General features: G+C 41.1%; 1 protein-coding gene across 2 annotated transcripts in view; it reads left to right on the top strand.

The window, feature by feature from the left end:
* The first annotated feature begins 488 nt into the window (after positions 1-488).
* The window catches only part of LOC105921791 (protein HIRA), a 32,869-nt gene continuing 19,550 nt past the window's right edge, over positions 489-13,807 (top strand). For both annotated transcript variants that reach the window (XM_036144292.1, XM_036144293.1), the window contains exons 1-7: positions 489-768; positions 6,217-6,279; positions 7,899-8,009; positions 9,732-9,822; positions 9,906-10,000; positions 10,075-10,170; positions 11,265-11,425. In XM_036144292.1, coding sequence (XP_036000185.1) covers positions 732-768; positions 6,217-6,279; positions 7,899-8,009; positions 9,732-9,822; positions 9,906-10,000; positions 10,075-10,170; positions 11,265-11,425 — 654 coding nt within the window. In that variant the 5' untranslated portion in view covers positions 489-731. The remainder of the gene's footprint in view (positions 769-6,216; positions 6,280-7,898; positions 8,010-9,731; positions 9,823-9,905; positions 10,001-10,074; positions 10,171-11,264; positions 11,426-13,807) is intronic.

The raw sequence follows: 13,807 nt of genomic DNA, 5'->3' as shown, positions 1-13,807 counted from the left end.
ATAAAACCAACATACTCATGGTTGTACATACTTTATTATTTCATATAAAAAATTAAACTGTCATTGAAAATATAATTCTAAAAAAATGCGATAAGTTTATCTGGAGGGTCACATTTATGGAGGACCAATTTTGACCCATTCTTGAACGGCGGAACATTTCGTTCCGTATTAAAGCAAAAGCTTTATTGTGTTGAAATATCAAAACTACCTGTTTGAATTTCTGAGTTTGCGCAGTGGCTCAGTTTGTTTATATTTCAAAATAAAAGCCTCATAATCAGCAGCAAACTGATGACCGTTCCGATTATATCAGAGTTTGAGACTTTTCAAAAACAGGTGTTAAATCTCGAAAAGAGAACCATTAAACATACGATTACGATTTTTGACTTTATTTTTAAATTTGCGTTTTGTAGTTGCGAAGTCTTTTGAGGGCACGCAGCCACTTCCTGTGCGCGGTTAAACCTACCGGAAGCGGCGCGCCGGTGTCACCCGGTTTATGTTCCGACGCTGCTGGCTGTCAGCCTACCCGATGCCCTGCTCTGATAGCCGGGGATGCTGCCTTGCCTTGCCGCCGACAGAGATGGAGTTGAGCCGCAGCAGCAGCGAAGTGTCGGGCGGAGTGTGAGACAAAGGGAGGGCGGTTGGCGTTAGTTCACCGCCTGAACCGACCGTCCGGTGGGCTTCCCCCCCCCTCTTTTTATACCGATAACGGATAAACAAAAGTCCCGGTGAAGATGAAGCTGCTGAAGCCGAGCTGGGTGAGCCACAACGGTAAGCTGCTTGTGCAGGAATCTGTTGGACCAAGTTGGGCTTTTGTTCCGGAGGAGGGGGACCAGTTCAGGGGGGCATGCTGGTGGTCCTCGCCTCTTTTCGCTCAAATCTCTTTCCCATCCTCAAGCACGCCTCGCCGCTGGGTAGAAAACACCTTATATATTGTAATTTGGGGCGTTTATTCTCTGCTTTTCATGCATTTACATTCGCCAACACAGCTAGCTGGTTAGCCCCCCGGCTAGCTCGGATGCCCCGACGCTAACCCCCCCTCCCAAAATAATAATAAAAAACGAGGTAAATTCCTTGTTAACGTGTCAAAGTCAAGGTTTTATTGAGTGTTTTTCCCGCTCTGAGCGACATTTTTTTGTCAAACCGCGGCCGGTTTAACTCGGAAGCTTCCAGCTGCGGGGACTTTGGAAAGTTAACCGCCGAGGAAACGGCCTCAACGTTGGGCTGCAGCCGCAGGTTCATCAGGTTGTAGCCCAAACACCTGGACAGGTTAGTTTCCAGCTGTGTGACGTCAGAGCACAACTTCCAGCTCACCTGCTCGGAGCTGATATCTACGTCAGGTTTAAAAGCTGCCACCTGCGTGTTATTTTTTACAAATAAATAGCTGTTTACGTGTAACAGTTAACTGCTGTGTAACTGTTTAGTTCCATTCAAATATTAATATATATCCCCATTAATCTCCTAAGGAAATGTAAATGCTGTAATTTATATTCCGCAGGTTTGTCCACAGAGTTGTTGTAGATGTTCAGGAAGGATCTCCTGTAGAGGTCTGTGTTACAGCACAGCCGGAGCTCCTCTGACTGAAGACGCTGCTGTTGTTCGATGAAGATTAATAATAATAATTAGTCTTCAAAGATGGACTGTGTGGTGTAGGGGGCTTATTCCCTGTCTCTGACACCAGGAAATCCAGGTTTGGATCCCGGTTGCGTCAGGAAGTGCGTTTGGCTTAAAGGTTTCTGTCCAGGTTGTAATAACTTGCTGTGGCGACCCTTAAATAAGGGAACAGCTCAACCGATTCCATTTAAAGTTTCACGTTTGTTTCAAGTAAGGCTGGAGGATATAGAAGAAAAAAAAAGCACATCGATAACATAGAAATCATGTTGATCGATACTGATAATTATGAACAAATTCAAAACATGAATTTTAAGTGCAGCCCTGGTCATTTTATGCTGTTGCTTAGCAACCTATTTTTAGATAAAGACGCAAACACAGAATTTAAACTCATCCTTTTATTCGACCTACTTTTTGCTAAAACTACAAGTTTTTAAAAAACAAAAAATGACTGCGTGCTCTCAGAAGGGGGCGGAGTTAGGTTCCTGGTTCTGCGTTTTGATTGGTTGGCCGGATGTAATGGTGTAATATTAACCTACATGGCTACAATGCAAAAGGAAGGAAAACTGTTATTCTATTTAAATTTTTATTGAATCCTTTTTATTTTTCTATCATCGATATACGTCTATCAATCGATAAATATTGTTATTGAATTATCGTCCTGTCCTAGTTTCAAGTTATCAGCCACATTATTCTTTTATTTGCTCCACACAGAGGGGTTATGATGTTTGGGTTTGTAGTAACGATGCCTAATATATCAAATAGTCGTTGGGATTTTAATGTGTGAAACAGCAGCCGTAAAGGGCTGCTTGCATGCAGCATTTGGTGGTATATTATGTTTCAGGCGCCATGCACTGACGCTGTGCGTGCCGGGTAACAAGCTTTTTATTTGCCCACGTTGCCAAAACGTGACGCATTTTAGAGGGAAACGTCTGGGTAAATGCTAACAAACTTAACAATAACATCATGTTCTGCTGATATTGTGCAGCCCTAGTTCCTGAGAAACTAAAGCAGAAAACAGGTGGACTGCTGCGAGAAGAATGCCTCTAATATAGGGCTGGGCATTAAATCGATTTTATCGATTAATTCGAATTTGCAATCTATTTTTGGCAAATAGAAGTATTTTTTTTTTCCAATGTATCCCTTTGGACTCCATGCAACTACCGCATTTTTTGGACTAAAGGGCACACTTAAAATCCTTAAATCTTCTCAAAAATCTATGGTGCAGTTTATCTATGATTACCGTTGTGTTTACTGACTGGTTTTATGTGGTACAATGCGCTCAAAAATCTGTTAAAATGTGGAAGTACGACTTTGGATAGCAATGAAGCTGCTCTGCTCAATGGATATTCAGAGCATTACGGTACACTGTCACTACCTGATAGGACCCCTGAGCTGTCTACCAGACTGCCTGACTGTAATGTCTAAACTAGAAGTGCATTCTTGTAAAGACCCCCACATAGTCAGGTGTATTTCACTCCATGGAGGTCCGCGCCTACAGGTATGTGAAGAGCTCAGTTTTTACGACTTCTCGGAGGCAAGAAGTCTTTACATTTAACTTTTTTATATGTCACACTGAGCTTGTTACACTGAGCTGCTCCCAGTAGGCGGTCTGCAGGACGTAGCATCACCGTCCCTCTGTTCTCCCTGACAGGTGGGAGTCTGCTGGAAAAGAAACATCTCTAGATGCTTAGCTAGCTAATCACACATTTTACCATCCGTTATGCCGCTTCATACCACTGGCAGAAAGTCTGGGAATTGTAGGAATTTCCCACTAGAAACGTAGACAACAGCTGGACTATGAAGGTAAAACGTCCAGAGAGTCAGCGTGGAGTCCACCAGGCTCACAGTATGAGCGCAGTACGCTGAGTATGTGGGAACCTTTAGCAGTACGCGCTAGCAACAATAAACCTAGGAAGTTAATTCAATATAAAAGTTACGTTTATTTTGGCCTTATGTTAGAAACAGGGCAGCGTAGTCCAGCTACTCTGTCCTCCTGATAGAGACGGATAGAGAGCTGTGGACGTGGAGGACGGATATTACACACAGATATTACAAGAATAGTTAGTGCAGCTTATGGTCCGAACAATATGGCGCGTGTATATAAATCAGTCCTGAAAGGTGAATTTTGTTTTGTAAAAGCTTGCAATATTAAATATATGTTTAAGAAAATGTATTGTGCAAATATTCTAAAGAGGGAACTTTTTTTTACCAAGGATTTCCGCTACATGCATTTGATCGTGGTACACGGCCAGACCTTCAGAATGAATAAAAAAAAATGTGTTTAAACAATGTAAACCATATGATATAGCATAGCTGCTGTATATTTGCACATATATTCTAACCATAATCAGAGTTTAAAATGAATTTAACTTTATTTAGAAAAACCAACTCTTCCTGTCTGTATCGCTGTGAAGCTGCTGCGCTGTAGGGAAGGAAAACTAGAGACGACTCCAGTGTTTCCTACTTAGTGACTCGTGTTTGGGGACTTTACAGCCCCGTCTAGCAACTTTTATTTTGAAAATCGACTTCAAACAAACCTGGTGACATTTTTCTGTGTTTTTGTGATTTAGCAGCTTGATTTAAAAGCAGCGATCTGTCTTCCGTTACTGTGGCTCGATAGCAGCTAGAGCTGCCTGGAGTCACCCTTTTCCCTCAGCGCTGCCTCACAGGCAGCCGCTGTGATATGTGAGAAGGCAACTTTTTGCACTATTATACACAATAGTCATTTTTCAAGAGGAACCTTTTATTTATTTTGCCTTATTTTAAGGTTTGCATTCAAGCCTAATAGGAAAATTCCTCTTGTTTTTTTTTTTGTGTGTCAAATGAAAACAAAGTTTATTTGAATGATTTCCTTGTTTCCATTTTTTTAAGAAAAGAAAATCTAATAAAAATCATAAATCTGATGTATTGTGAAAAAAAAAATGTTAGGCCCTACTCCAATAAAAATAAAGTTGACAATAATCCCAAATGATCATTAATGGAGAATAATCACTGCTGAGCTGCAGTCATCGCTGCCGTATTCGCTGCCGTGCGTTCATGATCTGCTGGTGGATGTTACATTTCACAACTTTGATGAACTTTTCCTGCCCACACAGGATTAAACGTAGGCTGGTTACCAGTTTAAAAGCTTTGATGGTTTTCTATCTTATTGGTTCTATCCTGTTGGTTTAAAGTGTGAGGAACTGAAGAGCGTAGAGTAGCAGCTCCTGCTTCATCTGGTGCTCTGAAGAACGGCTTTTCTGGCTGAAGAAGGACGGCTAACCCTATTTTCTCTCTCTAAAGAAACAATTTAATTCAGTTTATTTATAAAGCATCCGTTTACAACACTTTCCCAAGTTTATTCTGTTGAATCCTTTAGTTTGGTTAAAAAGTTTTCCCAACTCACTCCTGATGATCATGACACATTTGGTGTTTTTGTCAATATGAAGCAATAGAAATATTTTCAATTTTGATTGAAACAAATAATTCTTTAAAATCATATGTTTTAAACAATAATTTTTATTTTAACCATTGTAATTCTGTTGTTTTACTAACGGTGATCCAGCCATCAGACTCTCCTAGCAGCTTGTTCTCTCGTACCTGATCTAGTTTCTAGCAGCCAAGATGCTAAAGCTCACAGAGAGAAGCGCAGAACATGCAAGATATTTAAAAAAAAAATCACACAATATGGATATTTTTGGGAAATACTGGTGCGATAAATCCCTGTTTTCCTCTCTGTGACATGTAATCCAGCAAATAATTGCATTTCCAGCAGTCCTCTGTGACGATGCCGGGCGTGCAGCTGTACTGTGAAATAAAGAGCGCGTTACTCACGACCAATACCACCAGAACCAACGAGGATGTTTGAGTTGCAAATCTTCTGAATATTGAGCAGCTCTAAAATGTAAACTGCCTAAATTATGCGACAGAAGCTGGATGAACTGACCCCCGCTCAGCCCAGCGTGAATTCTGGGTAAAACCTGTGATTAGACGCCAGCATCGTCCTGCATGTCGGTCTGTCCTCTTGGTTTTAAAAAGATGCCGATGTAAAACTTTAAAAAGCATCAGCAGCTTTGCAGGATGACTGCAGACAGAATAATGTGACCTTCAGCTCACAGACCAGAAAAGCTGCAGTTGACTCTGACGCTGGAAAATCAGCCGCGCTCATTAACGGATAAAATCATCCGCCAAGTTCCAGCCTGTTTTCAGTAATTTTCCCAGTAATGTTGCGTTTTCTTTATACATGTGTGCTTCACAAGATCAGGGAGGGTTGTTTAGATTAGTGTGCAATCATAGCTAAGTAAATGACTATTAAAACAAAGTGAAATGTGGTGAAAATGCAGAATAAATGCTGTGAAAGACTCGTTATGAGACAGAAGGAGAGGTGGAGTTGACTCAGAAGATTCAACAGGAGCAGAAAATCCTAGAAAGCTCTCTGGGCGTGTGCAGCTTGGAGATGAGAGAAGAAACCGGTTTCCTCTCATCGTGGAAAATCACGCAGCAGTTGGGAAATTTCCATAAAGGCCACAAATCCACAGAGCCTCACCATGAAGGGTTAACTGTCTTTTATGAAGCTGATTAAACTGATTTAAGGGAAATGACATGTTTTGGTTTTGTGTTTTGCAGGCAAACCCATTTTTTCTGTCGACATCCACCCAGATGGGACAAAATTTGCAACAGGTGGACAAGGTGAGACGTTCTGCTGCGTTAAGGTCTGTGGGGCGTCGCCGTGCCTCTGTGAGCCGCACGGTTCCTCCTGCAGGAGGAGAGACGCACCAATCAGATTCTTTCTGGTCTGATTGGACGTCTGGGCTGCAGACGCTAATGTTCTGATAACTTTAACACTCAGCGGGTCTGTTTCAGCTGGTAAAAGGGTAACTCACCCCCAAACCAACTTTATGTGCCAATAAACTGCTGACACGGTGTTATTAATGCACCGTCTACACATCCTGGTCAGTATTTCTGAAACATTAGTGGATATTAGGGCTGGACAATATAGTAAAAAACTATATCAATAAAATAAAATCATATTGATCGATATCGATAAATATCAACAAAGTCAAAACATATATTTTCAGTGCAGCTCTGTCCATTTAATGCTGTTGCTTAGCGACCTATATTTAGATAAAGACACAAACACTGAATTCAAACTCAACCCTTTATTCTACCAACTTTTTACCAAAACTGCAAGTTTAAAAAAATAGTGAGCTCTGAACTGTTTGAAGGGGGCGGAGCTTAGTTCCTGGGTCTGCGTTGTGATTGGTTGGAAGGATGTAATGACTTTAATATTAACCTAAATGGCTAGAATGCATAAAGGAAAACTTTTATTCTATTGAACTTTTTATTGACCCTTTTTTCCATCAGTGATATTTATCGTTATTGAATTATCGTCCAGCCCTGGTGCATATTTGTTGAAATCCTGCTTTTGTGTCTAAACCCGTCAGTGTGGCGCCTCCTGGGGTTAAACGGTGTTTTCTCAGTGAATTTTGAACTAACGTTGCTTTCGTTTGACCTGACGTGATTCTGATCTAGTGATGTCTGTAACTCTGCTGCTGTGGGCTATAAAAGCAGCTCCGTCTTAAAAAACACAAACACAGCTCCTCCCTCCATCTTGTGCCTCCATAGCAGCACCGTTGCACTTTTCGAACCCTCTAGTGACTTTTATATTTAAATAAACAACTAGAAACAAATCTTCCAACTTTTCAGGTGTTATTGGTGAATTTACGTTAAATCAATAGTGTCTTGATGCAGCCGTGAAGGGGCGGCTGTGAGACCGCAGTGAAGTTGGTATCAGGTTAGATATTAGCGCTGCGCAGTTTCTAGATCTACCAACCTAGAACTGACTTCACTGCAGTGAACTTCCCTCTCTAGATCCACCAGGCTCTGTGTTCACATTACAAATGAATCAAGTCAGGAAATAAATATGAAGATTTATAACTGAACCGGTCCTGTCCTCCACTGCCTCGGCAGCACCGCACACTTTGATGGAGTTTTTTAATTTGTCTGGGGTGGAAACATGCTTTTATATGGGAGTGAGTTACACTTTAAATAAAACAAAGTTTGCCTTTAAACTGGAAGATAAGCTGCAGACTGCTTGATGGAGGCAGTAAAACACTAAAGATTCTCATCATTAATGGACCTCTGCGTGCATCTCTAACCTTTTACTAAACTCAGATGAAAAACTGTAAAAGACGTTCTAATTAATGTTTAGAGTGGGAAAAATATTCATTTCTATATCCTAGTTTATTCTCAGTTTTCAATCAGGCAATTAAAACCTTTAAAATGTTTAATAAGGCTTTGTCTTCCAGGGGAGGACTCCGGGAAGGTGATGATCTGGAACATGGCGCCTGTCCTCAGGGAGGAAGATGAGAAGAATGAGAATATCCCCAAAATGCTCTGTCAGATGGACAATCACTTAGGTAAACAGCCTACAGCGTGCAAATGACTGAGATCCATTTTTAGATTTCTCTTCACCAGACCGTAAACAGCAGAGCTGCTGTGGGCGGCTCTGCTGCTGCCGTCGCATAACAAAAGACGGACGCCAAGCACGATTGACCACGTAGTTTATCTAAGTTTATCTAAGCATCCCAACCTGCATATGCTGTCATATGAAGGGCTGAGTGGAAATGTACCAGAACAACGATCAATGCAGCATCTGATCAATAAGCAGACGCGTGATTTATGGCTGATGCCCACAGGGAGGATGGATGGAGATTAAGACACTGTTCAAAAGTTCACTTTAATCCACTGATTCTGTTTCAGGCGTTTAACTAAACTGGCATCATGATCAGGGGTTTACTGACTATAAGTCACACTTTTTTTTCATAGTTTGGCCGATCCTGCAACTTATAGTCAGGTGTGACTTGTATATCAAATTTAAATGGTAAATCATATTGACCAGCATGAACCAAGGAGTAAACATTACCATCTGTAGCCACAAGAAGGCGCTCTAGGATTGTGAAAACTATCCTGATCCTGTACCAGTTAAACATTAATTGAAACATTAACTTATAAACAACAGAGACTGAACACGTGTTTGTATGTTTCTCTGTTTCAGTCTGCATTCATGCAGCAGTGGAACCAGACTGAGACAGAACCTGTTACTGGTCTCTCTGTGAAGCTAACAGCAGCTAGCGCTAGCTTACAGCTCTGTTGTCCGGGCGCTTTACAACTTCACTGATGAACCTGAGCTTTATGTTTCTCTGAAACATCCGTGTCGTACTGTTAGCTTAGCACGTAGCACCGTTACACTGCAAAAACAAAAGAAAAAATATGTCAAATTTTCTTGAAATGAGTGTATTTTTCCTTGATTTGAGCTGGTAAATAAGACGATTTGCCAATGGAATAAGATTTTTGCACTTAAAATAAGAACAACTCATCTCCATCGTCATATTTAGAGGGCAGAATGTCTAATTATCTTATTTTAGGAGTCAAAATACTCATTCCATTGGCAGATCATGTTGTTTACCTGCTCAAATCAGGGGCAAACAAACTCATTTCAAGAAAATGTAACTTATTTTTAGTTCTGTTTTTGCAGTGTATATGCTCATTGTCTGATTTAGCCGTAATTTTGACAACTTTCAGCGTGGCGGGTCGTTACGCTGAAAGTGGATAAAAGCTGCTGGTCTGAGTTTCTAATTTACTCCATTCATCCTCCCAGGTTTGTTCCAGGTTATCCAGCCAGTTTTGGGTGCAACTGTGTAATTTAATAAATTGGTTTACCAGATTAAACGTCAGGTTTTAGTCTTGGATTGTGTGAAATGTCTAAATAAATGTGTATAGTCCAATGCAACTTGTATATGTTTTTTTCTTCGTTATGACACAAGTTTTGACTGATGCAGCGACTTATAGTCTGAAAAATACGGTAAATAGAGTCTCCCATGTGGGAACCTGTTTAAAGGGAGCCTCCATCCTGGGCTCGGTTCTGGCCTGATGGGTCAGTCCACATCCACCCGATCTGCTGGTTTTCTCCTGATCTTCCTCTGTCTGCCGTGACGAGTCGGCAGCAGGAGGTTTTCAGAAGGGTTTTCTTCGTGTTTTGTTGTGATTAAAGTGGTTTGGTAACCCTTAGAGACACAGAGGTGTAGTTTGCAGAAGCCTTCAGTGCCGTCAGCCTGCAGATTGTGTCTTCTTCTCTGCAGCCTGTGTGAACTGCGTGCGCTGGTCCAACAACGGGCTGTACCTGGCTTCAGGAGGCGACGACAAGCTGGTCATGGTGTGGAAGAGAGCAGCGTACGTCCACCAGCTCGCACCAAACGTTCCCGCCCGGGAGAACGATGGCAGAGAGTGATCAGCCGTTTCTCTCATCCGTGCAGGTTGATCGGGCCGAGCACCGTGTTCGGGTCGAGCAGCAAGCTGGCCAACGTGGAGCAGTGGAGGTGTGTGACCATCCTGAGGAACCACACCGGAGGTACGAGTCCATGTCTGTGGCCGTCTCCGTGCCGGCAGTCGGTCCCGGAGCTCAGCGTTCTGATGTGTTTGCAGATGTGATGGATGTGGCGTGGTCGCCTCACGACGTGTGGCTGGCCTCCTGCAGCGTGGACAACACCATCGTCATCTGGAACGCCAGGAAGTTCCCAGGTGGGAAAAGTTAAAGACTGGAACGGTGGCTGCAGCCGCCGGGTCCACAGCTGGCGATAAATGTCGAGGAGGAAACTCGTTATTAACCATGAACAACTCAGCGATTCTGTGAACCGCTCCAGAATTTGATATTTTCCTGTTGGAGGCCCAAAATGTTCCGCTTTTATTTTTATAGATTGTGAAATCCAGGCGTAGACGAACTGGTTTTTGCTTCCAGAGCAGTTTTAATTCCTCCTCCTAACACACATCAGACAGAGCGGAGGTCGCAGAGTACCAGGCCCTTCCCCCACCTGTTGCTGCAAGCTGCCAGTCACAGGGTTCCTGCAGATCCTTAAAAAGTCTTAAAAGGCATTGAATTCTGTAATATAAAACTAAGGCCTTAATTGGCATTAAAATGTCTTAAATCAGTCTTTCTTAGGTCTTAAAATTGTTACCAGGTCATAAATAGGATTTTATTTTTGTAATCCTTACCAAACAGTAAAATAATTGACACAATTATATATTTTTTTTAAATTTACCGAACGGCTCAATGTAACCATTATTGGTTCCGTCCCGATAGCGGAACCAATAAAAACTGTTGCGGCCGGACCATAGCTGTGAAAAAGAGTTGGCACTGGTTATGTTGTGGTTTTTAAAACTGATTTATAGTTTATTTTAGTAGGGAACAAAACAAAGTTTGTGAATTAAGTTCAGTAGTTGTTAAAAATAAGTCTGTAATTTGTGTGTTTTTTAGCTTTCTTCCTATATGGAAGGTTTTTCAAAATCTTTAACATGTCTGCTGAGCCAGAAAGTAATTGTTTATGTTAAAATAAACATTTGGGTTAAGTTGTCACAAACAGGTTTATCTTGAAGTTGGTCTTAACTTTTTATTTCAAGTGGCATTAAAAAGTCTTAAATTTAACTTGCCTTATGCTGTAGGAACCCTGCAGTCAGCTGTGGCTGCATATTAAAGCTTTCCCTGCAGAAATAACTCTGACAGCTCCAGACTCTGCATGGAGCCGTTTTCCCTCCTGGCACCACGGCTAACATGCAGCTTTTCAGGAAACCCACGGTTACCTTTGCTTCATGAAACGTCTTCACCGTGTTTCTCTCAGAGATGGTCACCTGCCTGCGAGGACACACGGGGCTGGTCAAAGGTCTGACCTGGGATCCCGTTGGAAAGTACATCGCCTCCCAGGCCGACGACCACAGCCTGAAGGTGTGGAGGACCGTGGACTGGCAGATGGACGCAAACATCACCAAACCCTTCAGCGAGGTACAAAGCTGCCACTTGTTATCACAACCAGGGCTTTGAACCGATTTTATTTTTTCCCCAATCGGTTCGTTCTGAACAGAAACGGAATTATAACGTTTCCGGTTATGAATTCCACCAATAAATTGACGTTCCCGAACCGGTTAGAACAAAAAAAACACTGTTCCTGGAAAGGTTAATTTCGTTCCTGTCAGCTGTTTAATGCTATTATATAGAATTATGTCACATCTTTCTCATCCAGCTTAAACCAGCTATTGATATTGTGTTTGGAATGAGCGTTTTACTTAAAGATGGATTGTAATTTACCTCTTATTTAAGATGTGTAGCTCTAGTGGAGACACCGCTCTCTCTCCATTCAGTCAGCGAATGTGTGATGTGATGTCACACAGGAAGTGAACCTCAGCCGTCATGGTAACATGCGGAGGAAAATAATAACTTTTATTTTTTTTAGTTAATTAGGCAACGAAAACTTTGAGGAACGAAATAAAACCGGTATTAACCGGTTACCATTATTTTTAAATAAGTGTTCCAGTTCCAGAACATAAAAAATAACGTTTCCGGTTTCGTTTCTGTTCCCTGTAAAATACAAAAAGTTCCCGGTTTTCGTTCCTTGAACCGGTTCAGAGCCCTGATCACAACTGATGATGCGTCGACATGAACGCTGCAGATCAGCGTCTGAAGACTGCTTGTTGTCGTCAGGGATGCATCGATATGAGACATGGAAGGTGTCTAAAGTATGGAGTGACTTCCTCCTGGGTAAAACAATGTTTTGATGTGTACAGACGATGTGTCAGACCTCAGTGAGGAAGTTCTTCCATACTTTGTCCTTTCAGAACTTTAAAAGGTATTTCAGACCTCCCAGGATGTTTTAGGCCTGCAGCAAAGGGCTCGCCTCGTTCACACAGCAGTTTGTCAGGGCTCCTACAGATCCTTAAAAAGTCTTAAAAGGCATTGAATTCTTCAGTATAAAACTAAGGCCTTAATTGGCATTAAAATGTATTAAATCAGTCATTCATAGGCCTTAAATTTTTTACCACATCATAAATAGGATTTTTTTTTGTTAATCCATATCAAACATTAAAATAACCGAAAGGCTTGCTGTATCCTTTTATTGGTTCTGTCCCAATAGTGAAACCAATAAAAACGATGTTTTGGCCAGGAATTTGGGGAGACGTGCCACTTTTTGTCTGGACAACATGATCTAACCCTAACCCAAATCAAACACGCCAAGAAAGCGATATAAAGACAAAATGTTAAAGTTGCAACAGGTGGAGAAGGAACTGAAGAAAGCCTGAAGTACTGTGCCATAGCTAACAAAAGGAGTTAGCACTGATTATGTTGTGGTTTTTCAAACTGAGTTATTGTTTATTTTACTAGGGAACAAAACAAAGTTCAATAGTTGTTAAAAAAAAATCTTTATTTTTTATGTTTTTAGCTTTCTTCCTATATCAGGGGTGTCAAACTCATTTTGGTTTAGGGGCCGCATTCAGCTTAATCTGATCTCAAGAGGGCCACACGAGTAAACTCATTGCAAGATTAAATAGAAGTAATAAAAGTGGACTTGTTGTTGATTTTTATATTAAATGAATTTCACTTTTACACAATATATTATGAATAACCTCAGCGTTTTTAAGAAAAGTATGTGCAATTTTAACAATACTTTTACTGTCAAACATTTACTTAAGTGCATTATGCATAAGAACTGATCACAGTGATTGTACGATGTTGAAAAACTTTTATTCACCTTTTTTGGAACTTAAAAACACTGTCCTGCATGACAAAATACATCAAACAGATAAAAATTAAGAAATGATTTAAAATCAATTTTCCACATCTGAAGCTCAGTGCTACCATCTGCTGATTAAAACACAGCGCCCCTCGTGGACAATATAGGAACTGCAGGTTTTCAATTAAACAAAGTACATGTTTTTTTCAATAATTGTTTTATCATTCTCTTCCTTTTATCTCCTCTTTCTTTAACCTTTTCTTTTTTTCTTCTTGTTCTTCCTTTCATCTCCTACTTTCCCATTGTAGTGTCCATATCATTTGAGATATTCCCCGCATGAATCATAATAAAACTATTTACATTCATAAATCAAGCGGAGCACTATGGCAAAAGCAGAAAAGCAGTACTGCTCCACTGGTGAAAGTCAAATCTGATGAGCTCTTTTTGGCATTAACACAAGTTAATTCTTATTGCCACATTGCCAGACAGGACACTGAAAAAAAAAATTTTTTTTTTTTTTTTTTTTTTTTTTTTTGAATAATGATAATGCATTTAGCCACCGGGCCGGACTAAATTGTTCGGCGGGCCGGATCCGGCCCGCGGGCCGTATGTTTGACACCCCTGTCCTATATGGAAAGTTTTTCAAATTTTGAAACATT

This window comes from Fundulus heteroclitus, chromosome 12 (genome assembly GCF_011125445.2).
Source record: "Fundulus heteroclitus isolate FHET01 chromosome 12, MU-UCD_Fhet_4.1, whole genome shotgun sequence".
NCBI classification, from domain to species: Eukaryota; Metazoa; Chordata; class Actinopteri; order Cyprinodontiformes; family Fundulidae; genus Fundulus; species Fundulus heteroclitus.
This window is presented reverse-complemented; position numbering and strand designations above follow the sequence as displayed.